Source organism: Pezoporus occidentalis, unplaced genomic scaffold (genome assembly GCF_034315485.1).
Source record: "Pezoporus occidentalis ecotype Australia unplaced genomic scaffold, CSIRO_AGI_Poc_V1 ctg424, whole genome shotgun sequence".
Lineage (NCBI taxonomy): Eukaryota > Metazoa > Chordata > Aves > Psittaciformes > Psittacidae > Pezoporus > Pezoporus occidentalis.
Window position 1 is genome coordinate 70,922 of NW_026915752.1, and position 20,867 is coordinate 91,788.

Consider the following 20,867-nt stretch of genomic DNA (forward strand, 5'->3'; position numbering starts at 1 on the left):
CCTCCCACCATCTGACATTCAGATTTGGAGGGGCAGAGCAAGGGACCAGCCCTGGGGATCCTCCAAGGTCCCTGGGGGTTAGGACCAAGGCGCTGGGGAGCTCCGCTTCATGGGGTACAGAAGAGTTCAGTTTCCAGCGGTGGCAGCAGCGCCAGTACCTTCAGCTTTAGGAGGAAAACGCCATGACCCCATTGCTTTTGGGGCGAGTGGCACCATCTCAGGGCATGGGAGGAAATCTGGGTCCGGCTGTGGGGTGTCTGTCCCCTACTGCCCTGTCCCATAGGGCCAGTTGAAGGTGCTCCCAGACAGCAGCATGTCCCTGATTAGTGTTTCGATGGGCGTCTTCCCCACCAGCCTCATGAAGAAGAGCTGGGAGATGAGCGCGGCCGGCACGGCGCGGAGAGCCGGGAGCCGCAGCAGCAGCCGCCCAAAGCGCTGCGGTTGCGATGGGTACTGCGCCCGCACGTACTCTGTGAGGGCCACCTGAGCCTTCTCCTGCAAGCTCTCCACATGCGCCGGGTCCGACAGGCCACAGGCATCTGCAGGAGGGGTGGGATGGAGAAGGGTCAGGGATCGGAGCCCCCACCCCGATACCCACAGTGACTCCCTCTCTTCAACCCGCTGCCATGGCCACACTCCTGCCCGGCTGCTCCTCACTGCATTAGGGGATGCAGCATGGGTCAAGAGCATGGCTTGGACCCCTCTGGCTGCAATGGGTTGCTGCAGGCTCATTCCCCCCAGGAAGCACCAGGCACAGAGATAGTAAGCATGGATGGGCCAAGGGACAGGGCTCCCCGAGATCCTCCCCCAGTGTATGGGGAGATATTTGTTTTCCTGCAGGTCTCACTCTCATTGCCCCGGGAAAGCTCATCCCTGCAGCCGGATGGGCAAGCTGGGGTGCTGCAAACCATGCTGGAGAAGTGCCGGGGCATGAGGACAAGGCCAAGTTGGACAGGGCTTGGAGCAAGCTGCTCTAGTGGAAGGTGTCCCTGCCTGTGGCAGGGGGTTGGAACTGGATGAGCTTTAAGGTCCCTTCCAACCCAAACCATTTTAGGATTCTATGATTCTCTGGAGCCCAAAATCCCAAGGAAATAGGGGGCGGATGCTCCCTGGGGGGAGGGGCTCACCATGGGATCTTGGCTCCAGCCTACCTGGCGTGAAGAGCGCGATGGCTTTGAGGCAGCTGTACTCGGCCGAATCCACCTGGAGCCGGTTGAGCTTCTCCACCTGATCCTGGAAGATGCGGATCTGGTCCATGAAGGAGACAACGCGGTCGGCGGACATGGGGGAGGCATGGAAGCCGGCAGCAGCCAGCAGCGGGGCCATATGCAGCGGCAGCGCCGACTGCGCCGCATTCAGGACAAAGAGCTCGCTCCAGCTCAGCCGCAGCAGTGCCACTTGGTCGGAGACGGGCAGCTCTGGGAAGAAGGGAATGTTCCGGGCCCATTCCACCGTGCTGAAGAGGAGGCGTGCGGCCAGCTCGCAGATGTTGTCGATACCCATGACGCTGCCCTGCTGGGCATACTGCGAGCCATAGCGGGCAGCAGGGTAGGGCTCAGCCCGCAGGAGCTGTGAGATGAGCTCCGACACCGGCTGCCCGTTGAAGTACTCCCCGCTGGGCAGTGTGTTGGGGCTGGTGCTGGAGTGGCTGGGGGGGATCCGACCCCGCTGCACGGCTGTGGGCAAGAAGAAGAGGTGTCTGCCTGCATCCCCCTGCCCCATGCAGGAAGCATGCAGGATGCTCCCACTACACTCCAGCATCCCAGGTAGAACTCTCACCCACCCCGAGAACAAGGGGCAGCTTTCAGGCTCTGTCGGAGAGGGAGGTGGTGTGTGCCACAGGCTACTCCCACCACCTTAATCCATTTAACATCCCAGTGACTCACTAGTTACTCCCAGGGTGCCAGCGCTGTGGCTTGGCCATGGCCTCCGTGCCATGCCATGCCAAACTGGGCGTGCCATCAGCACTATGGCCCCCCGTGCCAGCTGCAGTTGCCACCCAAGGTCATCCCATGGTGGCAATCATTTATGTGCAACTAAAACGTCCATACTGGAAGCGTTGTTAACCCCAGGGCACTCCCCCTCCTAATTGCATTCAGGGAGAGCCATTTCTCAGCTCCACCACCCCCCCCCCCCCCATTAGCGCCCACTATTTGCTCAGTCCCTAGTAATTAATTTATGGGCTGTTCATGAGCCACTTAAATGAGAGCTCTAAATCATGCTAAGTGGCAATAATGCCATCTCCACTCCTCTGGAAAGGAGGGAATTACTGTCCTGCTTCCAGTATCCTTCCCTCTGCTCCTCACATCAATGCCACCTGCCATGAGCAGAGCCCACGCCAAGCCCCACTGCGGCTCCAGCATCTCCATATGCCATGGCACAGCCACATCCTGCCGCCGGGATCTGAGATGTGGGGCTAAAGCCTTCATCCCCTTTACAGCAGCATTCAGGGTTCACACCCCCAAGGTGATGGGAAGCAAGGAAGCAGCCAGGGGATCAACGTGGCTGCACTGGGACCTCCACTGCGCCCAGGGCCGTCCTGGCTCCAGTGCGTCCCCTTATCAGCTCCAGCTTTTCCAAACAAACACCACCTGTGCTGCCCGCAGCGACTGGGAATCAAGGAGGCAGGGAAAAGACAAAAGGGGCAAATGGGGATTGGGGGGGGGGGGGAGGGTGATTGCTGCTAATGGGGGTCGCGGAGAGGTGGGGAAGCAAAGCAAGCACTGGGAGCCCTCGGGAAGCTTCCCCATCACTGCGGCACTGGCGTTACCTTCCTTCCTCATTCCCACACGGAAGCACTTCTTCAAGCGGCAGTACTGGCATTGGTTGCGGTGGTGCTGGTCGATCTGGCAGTCGCGGTTGGACCTAGGGGCAGGACCGAGATGAGGAGGTGCCGGTGAGGAATGATGCGATGCTGCTGTGGGGGGAGTCCCTGCACCCACCTCCCCGGCAGCTCAGGACAAAGCCCTTCGCCTCGGAGCGCGGCATCGGCCGTGGTTGTGCCACGGGCGCTCGCAGATGCTATGGAAACAGCGAGCTCCTACGGCAGGGGCTGCCCTTTCCCGTTGGCAGCGTTGCCCTGGGCTGCAGGGAAGCTGGAGACACCCCCGGGGCTGGGGAGCGATGCTCCCGTATCCGGGCAGCAACACCGCCTCCCCCCCCCCCCCCCCCCGCCCCAGCCCCACCACCAGACATGTGAGGAATTCCAACTATTTCCTACCGGGTGGGTGCTGAGCCTGAGACCCCGGGTGTCCCTCACGGTGGTGGCCCAGCCCTGTATCCTCCATGAGGTCTGGCCTCAATCAGACCCAGTGTGGGGTCTCACCAAGCACTCTTGCAGCCTGATCAAGCCTGGGCAAGGAGCTGCAGGCACTGGGTAGCCCCGCACCATGTAGTGTGGCACCAGCCACCACCAAACCATCCACCGCCGCTCCTGAATGGCATCACCAGCATCCAACACCCCCCCACCCCACCCCCCCCAGCTCTGATTCCCAGCATTTGCTGCCCCCCACGGTCCTCACACGGCTGAGGGGTGCAGCGGGGCACCGGTGACACCGGGTGCTTACATCCCACATCCCTTTTCCTGGGGAGGGAAAGGGAAGTATCAGGAAACCAGGAATAAATGAAGGTGGTTTAAGCAGCATCAGGGAGGCGCAGGCAGGGCTGGGACACGTCCGGCAGCAGCTCAGACTCTGCCTGGGAATCCTGACACGAATCTCCTCATCCCTACACGACTCCAGAGGCGAGCCAGGCAGGGATTCCCACCGCTCTCCGACCGGAATTAATTCACCCCGAACATCACCGCTGCGCTTCGCGCAGCCTAAAACGTGTTGCTGATAGAAAGTTATTCCAGCGCCGAAGCGATAGCGATCGCTCATCACCCCGACAGCTCACATCTTCATCAGTGCCGCAGCCAAAGCTGCCGGCACCGCGGCCAAAGCCTGCATTGGACCCGGCTGACCCTCACTGTGGCCTCGGGGCACATTCCCAGCACCGGGAAAACCCCTCCCCACAAACCCAGGTCGGCTCCCGACAGCAGCTCACCCGCAGCCAAGTTTTCACACGGATAAGCTGCACCAACCTGCGAAGGGGTGAGAACACAAAAGGCGTATACTGTGCTAATTATGTAATTAGAACGTGTAATTATTTAGTGCAAGAACTAAACTGAATCCAACTCACTTTTAATATTCAAATTAGAGCAATCTTGGCTTGATGCTGCTTTTGACTCGGTGAACAAAGCAGATGCCAGCGCTGCCGGGGGAGCATTGTTCCCGGCCCCTCCAACACTTTACTCCCTACTTGGAAAACCAACGTTTCTCTATTGCACCAAAATCACTTCCCAGCACAAAGAAGAGGGGGGAAAACCCAAAACATTTGAAGTAGGTGCCCAAGGTGACAAGGACACGATAAAATCTGGGATGCTCATGGGTGAAGGCCCTCCAACACCCCTGCACCTAAGCAGCATCTGGGACACAGAGCCCATCCCTCATGCAGGGTGCCCCAAATTGGCCTTTCCTTTGTTCCAGGACAGTGGGATTTCTCAAGAGCCATGTGTATTCCCCATCTCCACATCAGTAGTCCCGAGCAGACACTCGCTGGTGGATCCTGATGATCGGATGGGGAAACTGAGGCAGAGCCAGGGATGATGCACACACTGCATCCGCGCACGCTGCATCCGATGGGGAGGACCAGGGGCAGCAAGAACTGCCCCTTGCCCCACACTGGCAGCTCCAGGGCCCCACTCCACAGCCACGAGTGGCTCAAGCTGACGTCAGCCGGGACCCGGCAGCGCCGGTGCCAGGAGCTGCCGGGAGAGGAGGTGCTGTGCACGGGGGAGGATGAATCTAGGCCGCCCAAACGAGAGCAAGGCAGCTCGGAGCCGGCTTCTGCCGTAGCAGCAGCGCTGCCCTTTCCCTTCCCGAGGCATCTCAGCACCACTAGATGAAGCTCAAAGCAGCCAGGCCCCTTCAGGTGGGAAGAAAGTGGGGTGCCCCCTTTCCAGCCGGCTGTGGGTTCCCATGCCATCTTCGCAGCACCCTCCCTGATTTAGCCAATACCACTGGAAATGCTCGCTTGTGGATCCAGGCTGGCAGGTGAGCCCCTAAATACACATTTCTGCCCTATATACACCCCAAAACCAGCCCAAAGATGGGGTCGCTCACCAAGTGCCGGCCACCCTGATGCTCATTCTGAGCCCAACTAGAACGCCGGAGTTATTTGCAGCTCAGAACTTTGCAGGGGTCACATCCTGGCCCTGATGGTGGGCCCGGATCTGCTGCAGCCTTTCTCCCCAGCTCAGCGTCCGCAGCACACCGCGCTCTTGACATCTCCGGTTTAATGACACTCGGTGCTAAACCGGTGTTTCCTCCCGGTAGAGTGGCCGTGACTGGAGCAAACCATGACCACGAATGGTGGTTAATGCCAGAGCAGAGCCAGGCAATGTTGAGGATCTGGGCACCGGCTATGCCAGAACACCCGTCCCTCGGGGATCCATCCCAGGACTGTGGATGCTCCGGGCAGAACGGTGCTTATGTGAGGTACAGAGCACCGGGAGCCACTCTGTGGCCGCAGTGGGGCCCCTGTTAGTGCTGCAGCGGAGCCTGTGTGTGCTCCACAGCAGAGCCACTGCGGAGCCAGGCTGGGGACCTCCACCGAGGCCACTAGGCAGCCGCACCAGAGCCAGCATAGAGCCTGCACTGTGGGCCAGTGAGGAGCCACACCGGGGCCAGCGCGGAGCCACACCGAAGGCCACTGGGAAGCCGCATCGGGGGCCACACCGGGAAGCTGCCACTGTGCCAGGGCTCTGGCAGCCCGGGGTCCCCCCGCATCCCTCCTCCGGTGCCTCCGTCCCTACCTGCAGGTGTAGCTGAGATTCCTGCGGATGCTGCGCTTGAAGAAGCTCTTGCAGCCCTCGCAGGTGAAGACCCCGTAGTGCTTCCCGCTGGACTTGTCCCCGCACACCACGCAGTCCACCGGCGCCCCGGCCCGCTCCTCCTCGCCGTGCTCCGCGTCGCTGCCGCCGCCCGCCGGGGACGCCTCCTCCTCCCCGCCGCCGCCGCCGCCGTTGGGCTCGCCCCAGCCGCCGGCCACCATGGCCATGGCTCCGCGGCCCCGGGGCTCAGCGCCGGCCCCGCCGCCGCATGGAGCGGAGCGCGGCGCCCGGCGCCTCCCGGAACGAGTTGAGCAAGTTTTTTTGGGGGGTGGCGGCCGGTTCGCGGTTTTGGGGGGGGGGGGAGGTTTGTTCCGCCCCCCCCTCTTCTTCTATCCCAGGGCTTCCTCCTTTCCTTCCCCCCCCACCGTTAACGGGGGGGCCCCGCGGAAACTTTGCGGCGGCGGGAGCGGGGCGCGGCGCGGCGCATCCCCCCGCGGGGCGCGGCGGCTCCGGGCGCGGCGGCAGCCCCGGGGCTCGGCCGCATGCGGGGGCCGCCGTTGCCCGCCCCCGGTGGCTTCTCCGCTCCGCGGCACCGGCAGGGAAGGAGGAGGAGGAGGAGGAGAAGAAGGCGGCGCTGCCCCGGCCCGCCCTCGCCCCTACGGGCCCCGCCGCCACCTCCGGTACATGCAGCCCGGTCCCGGTCCGGGTCCGGCGGGACCCGCTCCGCCGAGCCCAGGGGCTCTCCCCGCCTCCCGCGAAAGAGCAAAGTTCAGCCGCTGCCGCGGTGGCCGCCCTGGATGCTCCTCCCCGTCCTCCTCCCCTTCCGCTCGCCGCCCGCCGGGTCCTGCCCCGGCCCTGGCCCCGCAGCACCGGGCAGCCCCCCCTCCACTCCCCCGCCGAGCCGCTTCGCGGGGGGGGGGACATACAGGGACCGGGCGGGCACCGCTCCGCGCCGCAGTCGGGAGCCGGGGCTGGGCACGGCTGGGCGGCTCCGCGGGCCGGTGGTACCGGTTGTGGCGGAGGCGGCTACGGCCTCGGTTGCGGTGCCGGGTGCGGGCAGGGCGGTGGAAGAGCCCGTTCGGGTTGGATGCGTCCCCCGCCGTGGCCTCTGGGGAGCAGGGCGCTTCGCTGTCGTGCCGGTTTGCCGGGCCCGTGGCACTTAACCGGCTGCAATTATGGCTGCGGTTACTGCTGCGGCCCTTGGTCCCCACAGCGAGTGACCTCTAAGCTGCAGCGGTGCGGCAAGGGCTGCCCTTGGGGACAAGGGACCGTGTCACCACATGGTGTGATGCCGCATGGGGCTGTGGATCGCGGGATGCGGGTGGGAAGTCATTCCCAGGCCTGGCCCACGGCCGAGCCACCGGTGTTGGGAATCCCATCCTCTTGCCAGCAGCCCCAACGGGATCTTTAATAATAGCCAGCAGCACCAGGCCGCAGCTCCATGGCTCGTGTGGGGGGCACAAGGGCTGGGGGCTGAGGCCAGGTGGCTGCAGCCCGGTTTGTAATGCGGTTCATCAGGTCTGACCTGTATGGCCTTCCCGCAGGCTTTGGGTGCCGGCTCTGGGTGCTGGTGCTTTGTTAATTGTTAACGAAGAAACAAGCTTTGGGAAAGGTGCTTGACCCGGGAGCAGCCCTCTGGGATAGCCCTCCCTTCGCCTTCCACCTGCGGGACAAACTCTCCTCCTGGCTATGCCATGGTGGCCCCAGTGGCTCCGGGACCACCCCGTTCCCCTTCAATTTGGGGGTGAGGTCCAGCGGGCACGGTGCAGAGATTGGGTCCCCATGCACCCCTGTCCCATCTGCCCTGGTGTGCCCTTGGGGCAGGCCTATCCCCATGGGGCGACCCCAAGGATGCTGATGTTGATCGGAGCTGCCAGGACCTTTGTGGCACGTCACGGTGCCATCCTTGGCGTTCCCAACCGACACACCAGGGCCAGCATCTCCATTGGGGAGAAGGGGAAGGCAAAGCAAAGCAGGATGGATATAAAAAAAAACATGAAAGGGGAGCTGGAGGAGCTGGGGTGCAGCAGAGGTGGATGGATTACAGCTTTGGCCATAAATAAACCTCCATTTCCTCCTGTCTGGAGGGATCTCTGCTCACCCGGTACCTGCTAATGCAGACACACCGAGATACCCAGCAAGGGCCAATGCCACAGGGGCTGCTGTGGTTGGGAAGCCAGAGCTGGGTGGGAAGGGGCTGGGCTGGAGGAGTGGGGGGGGGGTGTTCCATTCTGGGCATGGGGGCTGCCCCCACCTGCAGCCGCCCCTGCTTCTCCTTTCTCTTGTGTCAGGCTGTGATTTATGGCCCTTTCCCTGCCCCGCTCCCGCCTCCTGCCCCCTGCAAAAAATAATAATCCAGGAACAAAGGAGGAAATTGGATCTTCTCCCCCGCATGGCTCCGGCCCCGCGCTGGGAACCGGCCTTGTTTTGACGTCGGTGTCCAGTTGGAGAAGGCGTTTGATCTCCGGAGGAATTCCTCCTTCCTCGTGCTGCTCTACTGCCTCCACTGCACAAAAGGGCCCCCGGGAGCTGCCAGCGCATTTTGTGCCGCCCCGGTGCCCCCAGGGAAGAGTCTGGCACGATGGAGGCGCTGCCGGGGCTCCATGAGGATTTCGGGGTCAGAGCCAGCTGTGGTGTTGGGATATGGGTGGCAGTGATGATCCTCCTTTGGGCTGGAGGGTGATTGAGCAACCTTTGCCGAAGCGTGCCTGGTTCATGGCTGTGCCGGTGAGAGAGCTGGGTGCCAGCAGCACCAAAAAGCCAGATACCAGCACCGCCAGCCCTGACCCCATTTCTTCTGCATCCTGGTTCCCACCACTCCAGGCTGTGGGGCAGCCATTCCCTCTGCCAGCCCCTCACGGGAGCTTCCCAGGGGGTGTTAGATGGACACCACCACATCCATCAGTCTGTGCCCCCATGAGGACCCACACCTGATCTGAGCAGGATCTGTCTCTGCTGTGCCCTAGAGGATGCCGAGGCCCAACCACGCTCCTCAGTGCCGCATTCCTGAGGTGCGGGCACGTGTGGATGTGCTGAGGGCAGGCAGGAGCTGCGCTGGAGCCCGCAGAGGGGTGAAGGGCTGCCCATGGCCTGGGGGCGTCCCGATGGTCCCAACCCTGGAACGTGGTGACCTTGCAGGGCGCAACCGTGCCTGCACTGCTGTCAGCAAAGGACAAAGGGAGGCCAGGGCCAGTGGTGCCACTGCTCCTCGGATCCTTGGGCAGGGCCGTTGCACACCCCACAGCACAGCCCTGTGCCCCAAGGCTGCCCCACAGCACAGCACATGGAGCGCCTGTGCAGCAAACACATCTCTGCCGTGTGCACGCACGCGTGCAAGGGACAGGCAGCAGGGTGCACACATGTGGGGGGGGGTCACTGCACACACACATGGGGATCTCCCTCCCCATGGAGTGGTGGTTTCACACACACACACACACAGAGTGCTGCAGGTTTGCCCCCAGCCCTGCACTGAGGCAAAGGGAGACGTGACCCCCCCGCCCCTCCCTGCCCTGCATTCCCGGGATATCAGATCCCACGCCCCAGCCCCGGCTGGACGCTCACTCCCTGGGGGGACATGAATACATGAATCACTTCCCTGATCCCATCGTTCCTGCCTCCCCCACCGTGCCCCCCCCCCGGGACCCACAATCCCAGGGGATGGGGTGCAGCCCCACACTGGGCCATGCTACCAGGGGGTGTCAGGCGGTTACTGTAGCCCCGACAGAGGGGAAACTGAGGCAGGGAGCAGGCTGGAATGGTGGAGTCAGTAACTGGTATGTGGAGCCCTCCCAGGAGAGCTGCAGGTTTCTGGATGTACAGTGGGATGACAGTGGGGAAAGCAGGGGGTCCCACCAGCCTGCACCATGATGTGCCATGCTGTGCCATGCTACATTGTGCTGCACTGTGCCATACTGAGTAGTGCTGTGCTTTGCTGTGCCATGCTGCACCATACCATACCATGCTGTTCTGTGCCATGCCATGCTGCACCGTGCCAAGCCACCCCGTGCTGTGACAGCAGCCTGGCAGGCAGGACAGCACTGGGACCCCCATCCACAGTCGGGAACACCCCATCCCCACCGGTGCCTCTGGGAGTCCAGGTCAGGCCCTGGAATCAGCAGGGGGGACCCCTCAAGAGGGTCCCAGCTGCCTCCTCCTCCCGGCACCCAGCACTGAGGCTGCCCCGGCTGCCCCGGCCCTTTCATGTGGCTCTCGCAGAGCCTGACCCCGCACAAAGCCCCCGGGAGCCGATTTGAATCTGAAAAGGGGTCTGAGAGCAGAGCCCTGACCTTCAACCCGCAGGTCAGCCCCTCCACGCCACCGGGACCCCCCTACAGAGCCAGGCACGAGAGGGGGCAACAGGGGCTGGAGCAGCACAGGCAGCCCCCCAACTCAGTGATTGGGGTACTGGGAATTGCCCCTTGAACCAGCCCCTGTCCCCATTTCAGAGGGGTGCTGTGATGAGGTGATGGGGGCAGAGGCATGGGCAGCTCGGAGGGGTGAGCTGCATCCTCCCTTCCCTCCATCCCTGTGTCACTGCATTGCCGCATCCCTTCATCCCTGCATCCCTACGCCTCCATCACTGCAGCCCTGCCCTGCAGCCCTGCATGCCCAAAACCCTGCAGCCCTGTGTCATCGCAGCACCATCCTGCATCCCTCCATCCCCACATCTCCACATTATTGCATCCCTGCCCTGCAGCCCTCTCTGCCCTCTCCGTTGCCACAGCTCTGGATATTGATCCACTGAGCCTTGAACTCTGCTGCAGGATCTCTCTGGGGAGCTGCAGGCCCCATTTGAGCCTATGTAAACCTCCGTGCCTCGGTTTCCCTTCTGCCCACATTGTGTCTGTGCCCCTGCCCATCCACCCACTGGAAACCCACGCTCAGCCCAGCTCCGCTATCCAAGCCTTCAGTGTTCCAGGGTTCCTGCTGCTGGATTCAACCCCACTGCCGCCCACCCCCATCGCAGCGAGGATGCCCCCGCGAGGGGTCACTGCTCCTCTTCCCTCCTGAATATGCATGGCCCCGCCGCCACGGCCACTGCCGTCACCTTTGATCCCACGTCAGGGGTAACGAAACGGCTTCATCTGTGCCGGGAGACAGCGGGGACAGTGAGGGGGGTGCAGGGGTGGTGGCCCTTTGTTTCCGGGATGAGCTAAGCTCCAGGTCCGGCTGCCTGAGCCCCTCCAAACGCAACACCCCCCCACCCCCCCCCCCAAAGCCTGCACCGCGGTGGGGGCAGCTGAGCCATGAGCATCAGTGGTTTATTCTCCCTGGGGATACAGCGGCGTCCTGCCGGCACGGGGGTCCCTGGGGGTCTCTAGATGCAGGTCTCGCTGCCGGCCGTGCCCTGCTCCAGGCTGTGCAGCCTGCGGGTGAGCGCCTGCGTCTGCCGGGCGTGCTGCCTGCGCAGGGCCCCCGCCTGCCCCTCCAGCCGCCGCAGCTGAGCCGCCTGCTTCCGCCGGGCGCCGCGGTACGCCAGGGCCAGCGCGCTGGGGGCACCGGCACCGCGCTCAGCACCGCGCTCAGCACCGCACTGAGCACCGCACTGAGCACCGCACTGAACACTGCACTGAGCACCGCGCTCAGCACCGCGCTCAGCACCGCGCTCAGCACCGCACTGAGCACCGCACTGAGCACCGCACTGAGCACCGCACTGAGCACCGCGCTCAGCACCGCGCTGAGCACCGCACCGGGCACCGCGCTCAGCATCGCGCTTAGCACCGCACCAGGCACCGCACTGAACATCTCACTGCGCTCAGCACCTCACTGAGCACTGCACCGCGCTCAGCACCACACTCGGCACCACCGAGCACCACTGTCACCGCACTGCACCCGCACCATGCTCAGCACCGCACCGAGGGGACTGTGACTGGGGGACCCAGGTTTGGGGTGTGCAAGAAGAGACAGAGCTCTTGGGGTGTGCAGGAGGGGATGACACGGTAGGGGTGTGCAAGGTGGGACTATGTTTCTAAGGTGTGCAAAGGACAGGATGTGCAACATTGGACCGTGGTTTGGGGTGTGCAAATTGGGAATGTGCTTTTGGAGTGAGTGCGGGAAGGGATTGGGTATCAGGGATGTGCAAGATGGGACCATGCTTTGGGGGTGTGCAATATGGGACTGCAGTTTTGGGATGTGCAAGGTGGGACAGTGCTTTTGGGGTTTGCAAGAAGGGATCACACATTTGGGGGTGTGCAGGGAGGGACTGTGTTTTTGGGGTGTGCAGGGAAAGACCACCCATTGGGGATATGCAATATAGGATAGAGTTTTGGGGGGGTGCAAGAAGGGACTGTACTTTTAGGGGGTTGCGGAAGAAGGGATTGTGGAGGTAGGAACCACACACTGCGGATGTGCAAGAAGGGATCTGGAGCAAGCAGGGGGTGATGTGCAACCAGGACACGCAGGAAGGCACCTAGGGGTGTACGAGGCGATGTTGCACCCAGCACGTGCCCGATGGAGGAGCCTTGTGCCTACCTGTGAGCATGGAAGAAGTCCGCAGTGACGGTGACACACTGCGCCTGCTGCGCGCGGCTGATGGCACTGCTCTCCTCCAGGGCACGCACCAGGGCCTGTGCCCGGGCGCGCAGCTCCTCTGTCCTGGGGGACATCCCCATGTCTGCAATGTCCCTGAGCCTGGCACGGCTCACCATGGCATGGCCAGGGAGGGCTCTTACCGGCTCATGGTACGAAGCAGCTCTTCACCCATCCTCGCCGGGCCCGGAGGGTACCCAGGAGCCGCTGCTCCCACCTGGCTACTTTGGGCATCCTGCAGAAGCTGGATGTGGGTCCCATCCCTGGGGAGACCTCCAGCCCCTGGGGAAGGTCCCCATGGGGAGGTGGGAGCAATCCTCACCTCCTTGCTGCTGCTAGAGCTGCTGGGGGGGTGGCCGAACCCCTCATCCCTCTCCCACTGCAGGTGCTGGAGCACCAGGTGCAATGCAGACTCCCGCGGGCCCTGCGCAGCTTCCAGCACCTCTAGACCTTGCTTTTCCCTCTCCACCAGCTGCAACCGCATCTTCAAGTCAGCCATGGCCTCCTGGCAGGGCAGCAGCAGCGTCACTAGGATGGGGAAACTGAGGCACAACTCCATTTCCTCTTGCTATGCATCACCCCCTGCCCTTCTCTCAGCTCTATGGCTCAGATCATAGAATCATGGAATGGTTTGGGTTGGAAAAGATCATCCAGTTCCAACCCACTACTGTGGGCAGGGATGTCTTACACTAGACCGTGTCACCCAACCTGCCCAACCTGGCCTTGGACATTGTCAGGGATGGAGCATTTACCACTTCTCTGGGCACCCTGTGCCAGCACCTCACCACTCTCTCAGGGAAGAGCTTCTGCCTTATCTCCAACCTGAACTTCCCGTGTTTAAGTTTAAACCCATCACCCCTTGTCCTATCACTACAGTCCCAGATGAAAAGTCTTTCTCCCATATCACTGTAGCCCCCTTCAGATACTGGAAGCTGCTCTGAGGTCTCCACACAGCCTTCTCTGCAGAGAGCCGGGAAGAGACCCATGCTCAGCTCCACAACATCCCACCTTGAGCATCGCCAGCTCCTGCAGCAGCTCTGCTTTCTCTGGCCGTCTCCAGCCGGGCAGCTGAGCCCGAGCTTCCTGCAGCACCCGCTCGGCGCGGGCCCGGGTGTCCTCGCTGCGGTGGGTGCTGCTGGGTGCTGGGGGGTCCTGCAGAGAAGCCTCCACGGCCGCCTGCTCCGCGCGCAGCCGGCGGATGTGCTCACGAAGGGCCCCTTCCTCCATCCCGCGCGGTGCTGGCGTGCTGCAGGATGAGGGTGCTGGTTTGGGTGGGCACAGGGGACACGGTGGCACCCTGGGCACAGCCCAGCATTGTGCTCCGCTCTCATCCTGGTACCTCTGCAGTGCGGTGGAGCTGCTGTCCCCACTCTCCTCCTGCCCATTCGGCTCCACTCGGCCCTGGAACTGTAGCCCCTCTGCTGGTGTGGGGCTGGACACCCATCCATACCCCGGGCTCTGCTGCCCCATGTCTCCTAAGCATGAGGCAGGCAGTGGTCATGTCCCTCTTCCGTGTGTATTCCCAAGGGGACTGTGCTGGGGACTAGGGTCCGCCAGCATCAATCCTGCATCCCCCTGATAACCACATTCATTTTCCCAGCATCCTCCCGACAACTTCCGTGCATTCCCTTAATATCTCCCTGCATCTCCTAAATATCTCCCTGCATTACCCCTCGATACCCCCCTGCATCCCCCCCACATCCCCCCAACATCCTCCTGACACCATCCAGCACCCCTTGTGCATCCCTCCCACATCCCCTCTTCATCCCCTGACATTCCCATGTTCCTCGCACATCCCCCCCCCCGCATCCTTCCCATGAACTCCCCAGCTCCCCCCAGCAGCCCACCAGTTGTCACTCACCCCCCTGGGCCCCATACTCCTCCCGGCGCACCTTTGTCCACATCAGGTCAAGGAGGGCGGCGTAGGCCCCCCCGCAGCGCTCGCTGCAGGGAGAGGAGCTCAGTGTGGCACCGCGGGCTGTGTCCCCGCCGTGTCCCCATGTCCCCGCGTCCCCACCTGCAGCGCAGGGCCAGGCGCAGCGCGGTGCTGCAGGACTCGTGCTGCCCCAGCACCATGCTGAGCCGCTCCGCGTCGCTCTTGCAGTCCTGCAGCGCGGCCGCCAGCTCCCGGTTCACCTCCTGCAGCCTCGCCAGGGATCTGGCACCCACCGTTAACTGCGGCCCTTGCCTCGGTTTCCCCATCAGTGAGGAGGTGGGGGACACACTCACCCCTGCAGCTGCTGCACCCGCTCCTGCTGCTCTTGGCTGGGACCCTCCGAGGGTTGGGGGGGGAGGGGGTTGTGGGGCTGAGCATCCTCACTGCACTGGGGCGAGTCCTGCAGAGGGGACAGGCAGAGCCCGGTACCGGCACAGGTACCGGGACAAGGCAGAGCCCGGCACCGAGACTGACACCGGGACAAGGCAGAGCCCGGCACCGAGACAGGAGGAGCACGGCACCGGGGCAGGCTCCACCGTGCACTCACCTGGGGTTCCCTGTGCACCGGGGGGCTTCCGACCCCGGCGGTGTCACTCCCGGAGCCCCCCGGCTCCTCCAGCCTGGACAGAGCATCCCGCAAGTCGCGAACCTACACCACGCACCGGGCTGAGCCCTGGCACCCAGGGCCTCGCCCCCACCCTCACCTTGCCCACGGCGCCCACCTTGAGCTGCAGCCGGTCGCGCTCCCCCCGCAGCACCCGCAGCGCCGCCGTGGCCCGGCTCAGCTCCTCTTGGCGGTGCCCCAGGGCTGCCCGCAGCGCCGCGTTCCTCGATGCCAGTGCCGCTGCCGCCACCGCCACCGCCGCCTCCTCTGCCGCTGCCTCCTCCAGAGCCTGTCCCATTGCCCGCCCGGCCCGGCCCGGGCTCCGGTCCAGCTCCTCCAGGCTCTGGGGATGCAGGGAGCCGGTCAACCGGTGCCCATCCACTTGGCGTCTGGGCTGACCATGCTGCTGGGGCTCACCTTGGCCGCTCGTGCCCACTCCTTGCTGGGCGCAGGCCGCACCGGTGCGCGCTGGTGCCGGGAGAACACGGTGCGCTCCAGCGAGCTCACGACGTTCTGCAGGTCCGCGAAGAGGTCGGAGCTGTGGGCTGGGGAGAGGGAGTACAGGGTGAGGTCCCTGCAGCATGGCGCAGCATGGCACAGCATGGCGCAGCATGGCACAGCATGGCGCAGCATGGCGCAGCATGGCGCAGCATGGCGCAGCATGGGGCAGCATGGCACAGCATGGCGCAGCATGGCACAGCATGGCGCAGCATGGCGCAGCATGGCGCAGCATGGCACGCACAGTGCGCTCACCTCCCAGACCCGTGGCAGCACTGAGCGTGTCGTCGAAGCGGTGTTGCTGTGGGCTGGCAGTAGGGAGGCTGGTGGTGCCCTCCCAGCCCTCCTCATCCTCCCTGCAGGGTGAAGAACAGAAGCGGGATGCACCAGGGCAGTGCCACATCCCCGTGCCCCATGGCCGCAGCGTTCTGGTACCTGCTGGTGCGGCACTGGAGCTGCTCTGCTCTCCGGTGCAGTTGGGCCACTGTGGCCAGCAGCCCAGCAATGCACTCCTCATAGCGCAGGATGCCCTCAATGTCCTCCTCCGTCTTCTCACCATCCTCGTCCTTTTTGTCCTCTTTTTCCTCTTTTCCCTCTGCAGGCTGTGGGGGCTGCAGGAGTGTCTGTCCTTCCATCCATCCACCCACCCACCCATCCCTCCATCCATCCATCCATCCATCCATCCCTCCATCCATCCATCCATCCATCCATCCATCCATCCATCCATCCATCCATCCATCCATCCGTCTATCCCTTCATCTATCCATCCATCCACCCCAGCCCCAGCTGGCACCAGGGCTTGAAGGTTCCTGGTGCCCACCAGGATTTGCAGCTACCAGGGGCACCCATGGCCAAGGGACACCCGCAGGGGGCACGAGGAAGCCCCAGCGATGTGGGAGCAAGCCCCTGGCAGTGCCCATCCCATGGGACACCCCACTTGCCTTCTCCATCCCCGCCGCCTCCTGCCTGCGCCAGCAGCACCCCTGGCCAGGGCTCGTCCCAGGGCGCCGCTTGGGGCTCCCGGCACGTCCTGGCTCTGCCTCCGGCCCTTCCCTGGGCCTTTCCCTGTCCTTGTTCCTGCTGAGATTTCCTCTTCCTCAAAGCCCCGGTGCAGCCTCCTGCACTTAACCATTGCGCTGCCCCATTACCGTGCTGCAGCCATCTTGGGAGGCTCTGCCCCCCAACACTGTCTTCACTGCTCTGCCCCATAGCACCCCAGCCCCACATTGCACCTAAGCAGCAGGACACACCCAGCTTTGTGTCCTTGAGCACCCCTTGGAGTTTTAGGGGGACATCTGAGGGTGCAGAGGGGTATGCGAGCATGTGGGGTGCTGGAAGGCATTGTGTAGGGTGCTAGAGGGTGCAGGGCCATGGGGGACCCAGCTCAGGAGTGCTGTGGGCAGTGTGAGGGTGTTTAAGTGCTGCAGGGTGGTGTATGGGGCGCAAAGGGGAGCTGCAAGGGGTATTTACAGTACAGGTGGGTAAACAAATATTTGGGGTGCAGGAGCAGCACATAGGTGCAGGGAGTGCATGGGCATTTGGGGTACAGAGGGTACATGGGTATTTGGGGTGCAGGAGGTACATGAGTATGTGGGGTGCAGGGAGTACATGGGTATTTGGGGTGCAGCGGGGGTACATGGGTATTTGGGGTGCAGGGCATAGATGGGTATTTGGGGTGCAGGGGGTACATGGGTATGTGGAGTGCAGAGGGGGTACATGGGTATTTGGGATGCAGGGAGGGTACATGGGTATGTGGGGTGCAGGGGGGGTACATGGGTATGTAGGGTGCAGGGGGTACATGGGTATTTGGGATGCAGGGGGGTACATGGGTATTTGGGGTGCAGGGGGGGTACATGGGTATTTGGGGTGCAGGGGGTACATGGGTATTTGGGATGCAGGGGGTACATGGGTATTTGGGATGCAGGGGGTTCATGGGTAATTTGGATGCAGGGGGTACATGGGTAATTTGGATGCAGGGGGTACATGGGTATTTGGGGTGCAGGGGTACATGGTTATGTGGGGTGCACGGGGTACATGGGTATGTGGGGTGCAGGGGGGTACATGGGTATGTGGGCTGCGGGGGGTACATGGGTATGTGGGGTGCAGGGAGGTTACATGGGTATGTGGGGTGCAGGGAGGGTACATGGGTATGTGGGGTGCAGGGGGTACATGGGTATGTGGGGTGCAGGGGGTACATGAGTATTTGGGGTGCAGGGGGGGTACCTGGGTATTTGGGATGCAGGGGGTACATGGGTATTTGGGATGCAGGGGGTTCATGGGTAATTTGGATGCAGGGGGTACATGGGTAATTTGGATGCAGGGGGTACATGGGTATTTGGGGTGCAGGGGTACATGGTTATGTGGGGTGCAGGGGGTACATGGGTATGTGGGGTGCAGGGGGGTACATGGGTATGTGGGGTGCAGGGAGGGTACATGGGTATGTGGGGTGCAGGGGGTACATGGGTATGTGGGGTGCAGGGGGTACATGAGTATTTGGGGTGCAGGGGGGGTACCTGGGTATGTGGGGTGCAGGGGGTACATGGGTATATGGGGTGCAGGGGGTACATGGGTACTTGGGGTGCGGGGGGTACATGGGTACTTGGGGTGCAGGGGGTACATGGGTATGTGGGGTGCAGGGGGTAGATGGGTACTTGGGGTGCAGGGGGTACATGGGTATGTGGGGTGCAGGGGGTACATGGGTATTTGGGGTGCAGGGGGTAGATGGGTACTTGGGGTGCAGGGGGTACATGGGTATGTGGGGTGCAGGGGGTACATGGGTATTTGGGATGCAGGGGGTACATGGGTATTTGGGGTGCAGGGGGTACATGGGTATGTGGGGTGCAGGGGGTACATGGGTATTTGGGATGCAGGGGGTACATGGGTATTTGGGGTGCAGGGGGTAGATGGGTACTTGGGGTGCAGGGGGTACATGGGTATGTGGGGTACGCGGGTGTTTGCGGTGCCCCACGGGGACGCCTCCCCTGGGAACTACAATTCCCAGCAGCCCCGGCGCGTATCCGGTTCCGGTCGGTGCCGGGCGGGGCTCGTGAGTCCGAGATCGGTGAGCGCGGGCCGGGGGGGTGGGTGCGAGGAGTGGGGGTTGGGTGGGACGGGATGGGGGGGGTGGGGGGTGGGAAAGGGGGTTCCTGGTCCGGGGGTCGCAGGGGTCCGTTGGGAGGGTTCGGGGAGCGGCTGGGGCCGGGGGTGCCCAAAGCCGGGGTCCGGGGGGCGCCGTCAGCACCGATTCCACCCCCCCCAGGCACCGGCGTCGCGCCCCGCTGCAGCGCGGCTGCGGGATGGAGCCGGCGGAGCCGGGCAGCGCCGCTGAGGAGGAGGAGGAGAAGGCGCCGGAGCCGCGGCCCCGAACCCGCTCGAACCCGGAGGGTGCCGAGGACCGGGCGCTGAGCGCCCAGAGCAGCGTCGGTAACCGCAGCGAGGGCGAGGGCGAGGCGGCCAGCGCCGACGGCAGCCCCCAGGGCACGGCCCCCGCGCCCCACGGCCCCGCCTGGCCCGGCCCCGCGCCGCCCGCCGAGGTGCAGGTCCGGACCCCGCGCGTGAACTGCCCCGAGAAGGTGGTGAGTGAGCGCGGGGCGGCCCGAGCGGCGGTGAGGGGCGGCGGGGGGCGCTCAGGCACGGTGCTGTCCCACACAGATCATCTGCTTGGATCTGGCGGAGGAGATGGCGCTGCCCAAGCTGGAGTCCTTTAACGGGTGAGTGCTGGGGGTGCTCCTGGCTGGGCTGGCACCGGGACCCCCATCCCGGCGCGGGCACCGAGGGGTCCGTGCTGAGCGCTGGCCCCGGCGGCAGGTCCAAGAGCAACGCGCTGAACATCTCGCAGAAGATGATCGAGATGTTTGTGAGGACGAAGCACAAGATTGACAAGTGCCACGAGTTCGCGCTGGTGGTGGTGAACAACGATGCCACCTGGGTGAGTGGGGATGGGGTGGGGTGGGATGGGATGGGGACGGGGATGGCTCCTCGCCCCCTCACCCCGGTTCCTTTCAGCTCTCAGGGTTCACCTCGGACCCCCGCGAGGTCTGCAGCTGCCTCTATGACCTGGAGACCGTCGTCTGCAAGTCCTTCAGTATCCCACCACCTATGGGGCTGGGATGGGGAGGGGCCAGGACCCTGCAAGGGTGCAAAGGGGGTTCTTTGGTTGCAAAACAGGGTCACTTGAGCGTAAGGGGGGATCCCCCAAGCCCGTTGCCTGCAGGTGGCAGCAGCTCACTGGCATCCTGGCAGCTGAGTGAGCCTGTGAAGCCGGGGGATCAAACCAAGCCCAGTTTAACACGGGAGCCTCCAGACCCACCAAACACTCACTTATTGGTGTTTTCTCCCCACCGTGGTCCATCCGGGGTGCCCAGTGCCATCACCTCCCACCATAGAGGGTGCAGGAGTTCCGTGGGGTGGGCAGGGGTCTGGGTGCTGGGATCTGTCCTTACCTGGGGCTGCAGATCTGGAAGGACTCTTCAACCTGATGTGAGTACAGCTGCGGGGGGGTTGGGATCCCCAGTCTTCTGCTTGGCTATAAGAACATCACCCCAAAGAGCTCCTGGGGGAGGTGCTGCTTCCCCACCTCCAGCCTGGAGCTGTTGGGGTGTTGTTCTCTGAGCTGCCTCCATCCTCCTGCAGCCAGCAGAAGATTGAGCTGCCAGTGACGGAGAACGTTCAGACCATCCCTCCACCTTATGTGGTCCGGACCATCCTGGTGTTTGGCCGCCCAGGCTGCCAGCCCCAGTTCTCCATGTCAGAGCACATGAAGGTAGATCCTCACCTTGTTCCCACTCTGGGTGAGCTTGGCAGCTCTGGGTCCATCCCAGCGTGTGGAAGAGCCATTCCCGGCTTCTCACCCTGCAGAAGATGCTGCAGTGTCCCTACTTCTTCTTTGACATTGTCTACATCCACAACGGGGTGGAGGAGAAGGATGATGAGACAAGCTGGAAGGTAAATGCGGGCCGGGGCATCCTCTCCACCATGGCAGGGGACATCTCAACCCTCTGTGTCCCCTCCCCAGGAGATGTACAGCTTCTTCAGCAGCCTGGACACCAAAGGCACCAACTATAAGTATGAAGTGTTGCTGTCGGGGCCTGCCGTGGAGCTGCACAACTGCATGGCCAAGCTGCTGGCGCATCCGCTGCAGCGCCCGTTCCAGACGCACGCAGCCTACGGGCTGCTGGAGGAGGACGAGCCCCAGGAGATCGAGGCCACCATCTGAGCCAGGGGGAACCGGGGGGATACCGGCACGGGAATGGTGCTGGGGGAAAGAGAAGGGGTGATTCCTGAGCCGTGTTGTGCTGATGCTGTGGCTCCTGCACCGGGTTGGGAACTGGGGGACAGGAGGTTGGTGTCACCCCTGGATGTGGGGTGGGTTGTGGCTGGTGGTGCTTGTGTGGGGACCCCGAAGGGCAGTGCGGATATGGGGGATACTG

The 20,867-nt window shown here is 63.3% G+C and overlaps 3 protein-coding genes and 1 long non-coding RNA gene across 4 annotated transcripts; 1 reads left to right on the top strand and 3 right to left on the bottom strand.

Moving 5' to 3' along the window:
* Window positions 1-204: 204 nt before the first annotated feature.
* Window positions 205-6,670, bottom strand: NR2F6 (nuclear receptor subfamily 2 group F member 6). The gene is made up of 4 exons (XM_062634378.1): window positions 5,855-6,670; window positions 2,771-2,865; window positions 1,152-1,676; window positions 205-539 (listed from the first exon to the last, which is right to left on the bottom strand). The coding sequence occupies exons 1-4, from the start codon at window positions 6,097-6,099 to the stop codon at window positions 265-267; spliced, it is 1,140 nt and encodes a 379-aa protein (XP_062490362.1). The 5' UTR covers window positions 6,100-6,670; the 3' UTR covers window positions 205-264.
* On the bottom strand, window positions 4,004-5,844 carry LOC134171816 (uncharacterized). Its single transcript, XR_009967739.1, has 2 exons — window positions 4,180-5,844; window positions 4,004-4,081 (listed from the first exon to the last, which is right to left on the bottom strand). It is a non-coding gene; the product is annotated as an uncharacterized LOC134171816 (long non-coding RNA).
* A 4,447-nt stretch (window positions 6,671-11,117) lies between the features above and the next one.
* Window positions 11,118-16,117, bottom strand: USHBP1 (USH1 protein network component harmonin binding protein 1). Its single transcript, XM_062634379.1, has 13 exons — window positions 15,874-16,117; window positions 15,694-15,794; window positions 15,358-15,485; window positions 15,059-15,283; window positions 14,630-14,985; window positions 14,418-14,558; window positions 14,262-14,344; window positions 13,740-13,875; window positions 13,409-13,646; window positions 12,723-12,905; window positions 12,544-12,635; window positions 12,344-12,466; window positions 11,118-11,361 (listed from the first exon to the last, which is right to left on the bottom strand). Exons 1-13 carry the CDS (start codon window positions 16,107-16,109, stop codon window positions 11,190-11,192), a joined length of 2,214 nt encoding a protein of 737 aa, XP_062490363.1. The 5' UTR covers window positions 16,110-16,117; the 3' UTR covers window positions 11,118-11,189.
* Window positions 16,118-18,693: 2,576 nt separating this feature from the next.
* BABAM1 (BRISC and BRCA1 A complex member 1) lies at window positions 18,694-20,721 on the top strand. Its single transcript, XM_062634381.1, has 8 exons — window positions 18,694-19,013; window positions 19,090-19,148; window positions 19,246-19,366; window positions 19,444-19,522; window positions 19,893-19,917; window positions 20,071-20,200; window positions 20,296-20,382; window positions 20,453-20,721. The coding sequence occupies exons 1-8, from the start codon at window positions 18,735-18,737 to the stop codon at window positions 20,651-20,653; spliced, it is 981 nt and encodes a 326-aa protein (XP_062490365.1). The 5' UTR covers window positions 18,694-18,734; the 3' UTR covers window positions 20,654-20,721.
* Window positions 20,722-20,867: the final 146 nt, after the last annotated feature.

What these genes read in the sequence shown, in the direction of transcription:
- NR2F6 (XM_062634378.1), bottom strand. Translation starts at nt 6,099, where the DNA reads ATGGCCATGGTGGCCGGCGGCTGGGGCGAGCCCAACGGCGGCGGCGGC. An exon ending in TGTGGGAATGAGGAAGGAAG is followed by an intron (nt 1,677 to 2,770) that starts GTAACGCCAGTG and finishes TCTTGCCCACAG; the next exon opens with CCGTGCAGCGGGGTCGGATC. An exon ending in CATCGCGCTCTTCACGCCAG is followed by an intron (nt 540 to 1,151) that starts GTAGGCTGGAGC and finishes CCCCTCCTGCAG; the next exon opens with ATGCCTGTGGCCTGTCGGAC.
- USHBP1 (XM_062634379.1), bottom strand. Translation starts at nt 16,109, where the DNA reads ATGGATGGATGGAGGGATGGGTGGGTGGGTGGATGGATGGAAGGACAG. An exon ending in CTCCAGTGCCGCACCAGCAG is followed by an intron (nt 15,795 to 15,873) that starts GTACCAGAACGC and finishes TTCACCCTGCAG; the next exon opens with GGAGGATGAGGAGGGCTGGG. An exon ending in CGGGTGCAGCAGCTGCAGGG is followed by an intron (nt 14,559 to 14,629) that starts GTGAGTGTGTCC and finishes GGTGGGTGCCAG; the next exon opens with ATCCCTGGCGAGGCTGCAGG.
- BABAM1 (XM_062634381.1), top strand. Translation starts at nt 18,735, where the DNA reads ATGGAGCCGGCGGAGCCGGGCAGCGCCGCTGAGGAGGAGGAGGAGAAG. An exon ending in AAGCTGGAGTCCTTTAACGG is followed by an intron (nt 19,149 to 19,245) that starts GTGAGTGCTGGG and finishes CCCCGGCGGCAG; the next exon opens with GTCCAAGAGCAACGCGCTGA. An exon ending in CGTCGTCTGCAAGTCCTTCA is followed by an intron (nt 19,523 to 19,892) that starts GTATCCCACCAC and finishes CTGGGGCTGCAG; the next exon opens with ATCTGGAAGGACTCTTCAAC.